Below are 5,318 nucleotides of genomic sequence, written 5' to 3'. Positions count from 1 at the left end.
TACTCTAGCCGTTCAGACTTGTAAACTGCAGAGATGAGTGTTTGTAACTAGGAGCCGCTTCTCGATCACATGACTGTAAGGAAGTTTTAGCACAGTTCGCTGGATCAAGCAGTTCGCTGCTTCTCAGCTGTGCAGTAGATAGCCCAGTGGCCTATGCCCTATAACCAAAGCTGTGTATAACATGAAAAGGGAAACCAGCAAATGGCTTGGACTCATAAAGTTTGATTTTATTACAATCATTTTTAAAATCAGCTATGATCTTGACAAATACAGGTAAATCTATAACAAATCTCTAATTTCCAAGATACAAAAAGACAATAAATATAGATTCAAATTCAACCTAAAAACAAGATTCTAAATCTACTTTAGATTAGGTAGTGTAGTTTTATTTCAGTATTTCAAATATATGCATAATTCTTAAATGCTACAAGAACTCATACAATAGTTATTGCTCACTGACAAGCAGCTACAGTTCTTCACTGACAATACATAAGTGTACAGCGCCCGCTGGGGATCCCCAACGCCTGCTGGTGCTAGCGGGCAGTTGGAGATGGTGCCAGATGGCACAGGCCCTTTCTGGCAGGTCAGCGGAATGGGAACAGTGCCAAAATCACCCTACGAAGGACAGGAAGCTGATTTTCCCACAGTCCAATAAATGGTCCCATTTCTTGACAAAACCAGATGGCTGCCTCCTATCCATAAGCCGAAATGAGCACTTGGCCCTGCACAGGGTGGTGCGGACTCAGCTGCTCAACTCCTCTGCTCATGTTCACTCCTTTGATCCTTCATTTTCTTCCAGGACACATTCTTCATTGCTTTCAAGCTATACTGTCTTATTTATAAGTCTTTTGAATTTTTTTTTCCAGAACAATCATAGTATCTCTTGTAGCTCATTAATTCTTCATTCACTCAAGTGTCAGGCCAGGCTCCTTTGTCTTGGTTTAATTCTTGGGTATAGCTGCAAGAGAATTTAAAAAAATATTTACACGTGGCATTATGTACAGAAGTTCTACAATATTTCAATAAATACAGGAAGGGGGGCAAGGAAGGTGGCACAGGAAACCAACTCAGGAAGGCACTGAGCTGTGGAGGCAGCAAGTGAGGACACACCGCTCACAGTCTCGCTGGCCACTCTCTGAAAGGCCACTGACGATCACAAGGGTCCAGCAGCTGGAGCAGTACCACAGAGCTGTGACATGGACAAAGAGTCCAGGCATGGACTCAGCTCAACTACACTGCAGCCCAGGGAAGCCAAATGCTGAAGACTCCTTGGAGAGTGCTCTATGCTCCAGGACTGGGAAGCCCGGTATGATGGGGCAAAAGTTTGGTTTTCTGTTTTGTTTTGTTTTTGTTTTTGTTTTTAAGGCAGGGTCTTTCAAGGTACCTCAGGTTAGCCTTACAATCCTCTTGTCTCACACTTCTGAGTACTGGAACCACATAAGTAAACCACGCTTTTTCAACCTTATTTACAGGACATGACACTGGGGTGGGACTTGAGCCTATCAGGACAAAGGCCTGAGTCAGCAGACCTAGGAAAGACATGAACAGCTCTGGAATTCACTGGCCTGTGCTTTCCATAGCAAGAGCGAGGAGAGGCTATGGGAGGACTGCAGGGCCCTGTCTAGAAGCCCAGAGCGAGTCAAACTAGAATTTCACCATCAAGCTAAACAAACCCTCCCCTTCAGTCTCCTAGGGACAAGAAAACAAAAGAGGTGGTGTGTTGATTTAAGAGTCAGTTTCAGCTGAGAAAAGACACTCGCCAATGCACTTTCCAGATTCAAGGCTGAGCTTGTCTAAATATTCCACATTGTAAAATTTCCTTTACTTTTTTAACATTCAAAAGATACTAAAACATACATACAGAACATGTTTATAAAAGAGAACACCAGGGAACTAAGAATTCTAAGTTTAGGATTAAAATTACAACCTTTATTTCAGTCTGTTAATTTCAAAATCTTCTGAGAGCTCAATGGAGTCTCTGATGACTGCTTCCTCCCCCACCTTAGAATAATCCTCCCATCTCATTCTTCCCTAGAAAATTCAACTTAATAGAATCCTGTTGTACAACATAGGAATTAATAGTTAAAAAACATGCATACTAACTGAAAACTCATTAAGAGATTTTATTTTCATCACAAAATTAAAAGTAAGCTAATCAGATTATACATGTTAATTAGCGTAACTGAGTCATTTTATAAATCAACAATTATTTTAAAGTTGGGTTAGGGGTGTAAAGAAAGGAGCGGGTGGGATGCTTCAGCAGCTAACACTGGCTGTAGGCTTCCTCAGTTCATCTCAAAGGGAACTCCCAAAAATGTTCTCTGACTTCACACAATTACCGTGGTACATGAAAACACACACGCACACACTCTCTCTCTCTCTCTCTCTCTCTCTCTCTCTCTCTCTCTCTCTCTGTCTCTCTCTCTGTGTCTCTTTGTCTCTGTCTCTCTCTGTCTCTCAATGTTTTAAAAATGATTAAAAGTCATGCTTTATACCACAAATATGTACAATTAGTTGATAATTCCCAACAAATGAGGTAGGTCGGTGAGACATACCTGTAAACCTAGCACTTGGAAGGCAGGAGGGTTGAGTCTGAGGCCAGCCTCAGCTATATAGCAAAGCCCTGTCTCACCCAGCTCACAGAAACGGGGAAAGGTGAGGAGGGCTCACCTGAGCAGCTCCTGAGAGACTAGGGCATGAGGAGGCTGGAGAGATGGCTCAGCAGATATTTCACAACAAATGCTGCTCTCCGGAAACAGCAGTTAAGGTGTAGCCTTATGACAGACGTGACAGACAACCATAGGAAGGGGGTCACTGTCACAATCCAGAGTGCCAGGTCCCTGGGCCAAGGCTACTCAAAACTCAAGCAGAACCTTAGCAGACAGAATCCTGCTCCTGGTGGGATGCTGGAGATTCTCCCATAGGCTTCTATCTAAAGCTGTAGAACAGACCTTGTCTAGCTGATGCTTGATAAACACCCACCAATGTCTTACATGGACTTTCTGCACTATTTGCACACCAAGCTCAGGAGGCAGGCTGCTTCATCTTCTCCACCACCTGCTTATCCAGAACAGAAATGTTCTGAATGAATCAGTGGAGATGTAGAGCGAGGTGCCCGTGACCTACATGGCCCACGTGTCTATCACCCCACCCTTCCTGCCCTTCAGCTTGTTTCCTACTCTTTACCAACAACAGATCCACAAGCACTTTCCCTCCAAACCTTATCTCAATCCACCTGCACTATTTCTCATTCTTTCACACACCCAGCGAGTCTTCGCTGTGCGCAGGCTGCATACACGAATAGCCAAGCCCATCAAGCAGCTTGGTTTTATTTTTTTTGTTGTTTTTTTTTTGGGGGGGGTGGCGGGGTTGGTTTTTTCGAGACAGGGTTGTCCTGGAACTCACTCTGTAGACCAGGCTGGCCTCGAACTCAGAAATCTGCCTGCCTCTGCCTCCCAAGTGCTGGGATTAAAGGCGTGCGCCCCACTGCCCAGCGAAGGAGCTTGTTTTGATCGTCCTACTTCCATCTCCCAAGTGCTGGGACCATGATCATGACCTATGACACCTGGGTTAAACCTATAAAAGAGCCTAAGGCACAAATCTGGAACACACTGCCCTGAGTTTAAACTACCAATACATTCCAAAGTATAATCAAGTGCACTGTAAATGTGCCTATGAGTCTAAGGAAGGGCATCATCAATTTGAGCCTTGTGGGTTGTTTTTTTTTTTTTTTTTTTTTTTTTTTTTTTTTTTTTTTTTTTTTTTTTTTTTTTTTTGGTTTTTCGAGACAGGGTTTCTCTGTATAGCCCTGGCTGTCCTGGAGCTCACTCCGTAGTCCAGACTGGCCTCAAACTCAGAAATCCGCCTGTCTCTGCCTCCCAAGTGCTGGGATTAAAGGCATGAGCCACCACTGCCTGGCTGAGTGTCGTGTTTTTAAAAAGATCTTATGTGTATGAGTGCTTTGTCAGCAAGTGTGTGTGTGTACCATGTATGTGCAGTGAGTAGGCATCTGGTCCCCTAGAATTGGAGTTTATAGATAATTGAGAGGGGCCATGGAGATGCTGGGAACTGAACCTGAGTCACCTGCAAGAGCAGCAAGTGCTCTTAACTGCTGAGCCACATCTCTAGCCCCGTGTCACGTCTTATTAACAAAGGACAGTAAATTGCACTGACTCTACACAGCAGTGCACACAGAGCTCCACTTTCCCACACAGAGCATGGTCAGCGCTGGAGTGACACAGCAGTAAACACAGAGCATGGTCAGTGCTGGAGTGACTTACCCCTAGCAAGTTGCGTGGAACATATCCCTCCTTATCATTAAGGCGCGCCCACCACCACTCAATCTCATCTTCATCTTCCCTGCGGACGACGGTCATGCAATCCCCTTCTTTCATGAGCAGCTCATCGTCATGCTGGGGCTCGTAATCCCACAGTGCATAAATGACACCTTTGTTCATTATGCCCATTTTCTCCTGAACGCCTACAAAAGACAGAAGAAAGACCGCATGGGATTCACTACTCAGATTACACTGCTCACAAGAACTTTAAACTCTGTGAAACAAATGTGGAAAGGATCCTCACTAGAATGTCAGAACTACAATAGTAAGCATTCAAGAAATAAATGTCCCCGCACTGGAGGGAGACGAAGACCAGCAGTATTTATAGGCCATAAAGGATGCTGTATCTAGGAGCCCAACAACAAACACCCCTAGGCATCTCATAAGGCTTACCTTCCCCAGAGAGGAAGCCTCTGTTAGCCCAGTAGCTAAAAGAAAAACTGTCGGACTCCATGACATTAAAAAAGAAGACTGCTGTCAACTTCTACAGGTAATGGCCAAAAGCTCTGCAAGGTCAGATCTCACCCGACACACAGAGCAAACAGACAAAATCAATTCCTGGTTATTAGAAGGAAAAGTACAATAGCATCTGTTGGAATGCAGACTGTGGGAGTTTATAAGATAGAAAAGTCTATATATGGTCACTCTAACAGAATTCTAGATGTTGACATCTACAAAGAGGGCGGGAGAAAATCCTCAAAGGCCATTTCCCAGCAGTTATGTACTGACTGTAAGTTACGTTCAACCTCTTCCTGGTGTGCCCTAAAAGTGAAGGATGGCACAGGCCACAGATACCTGGCATCACAGAGGAGAGCAGAGGAGAGGAGAGGAGAGCAGAGGGAAGCAGAGGAGAGCAGAGGAGAGGAGAGGAGAGCAGAGGGAAGCAGAGGAGAGCAGAGGAGAGGAGAGGAGTGGAGAGGAGAGCAGAGCAGAGGAGAGCAGAGGAGAGCAGAGGAGAGGAGAGCAGAGGAGAGCAGAGGA

At 44.8% G+C, this 5,318-nt stretch overlaps 1 protein-coding gene across 5 annotated transcripts in view; it reads right to left on the bottom strand.

Moving 5' to 3' along the window:
- Window positions 1-206: 206 nt before the first annotated feature.
- The window catches only part of Tp53bp2 (tumor protein p53 binding protein 2), a 60,130-nt gene continuing 55,018 nt past the window's right edge, over window positions 207-5,318 (bottom strand). For all 5 annotated transcript variants that reach the window (XM_031337262.1, XM_031337271.1, XM_031337245.1 and 2 more), the window contains exons 17-18: window positions 4,281-4,480; window positions 207-958 (exon numbers count right to left, since the gene is read on the bottom strand). In XM_031337262.1, coding sequence (XP_031193122.1) covers window positions 917-958; window positions 4,281-4,480 — 242 coding nt within the window. In that variant the 3' untranslated portion in view covers window positions 207-916. The remainder of the gene's footprint in view (window positions 959-4,280; window positions 4,481-5,318) is intronic.

Source organism: Mastomys coucha, unplaced genomic scaffold (genome assembly GCF_008632895.1).
Source record: "Mastomys coucha isolate ucsf_1 unplaced genomic scaffold, UCSF_Mcou_1 pScaffold1, whole genome shotgun sequence".
Classification (NCBI taxonomy): Eukaryota; Metazoa; Chordata; class Mammalia; order Rodentia; family Muridae; genus Mastomys; species Mastomys coucha.
The sequence above is the reverse complement of the archived record's forward strand: the minus strand, read 5'-3'. Positions and strand labels throughout refer to the sequence as shown.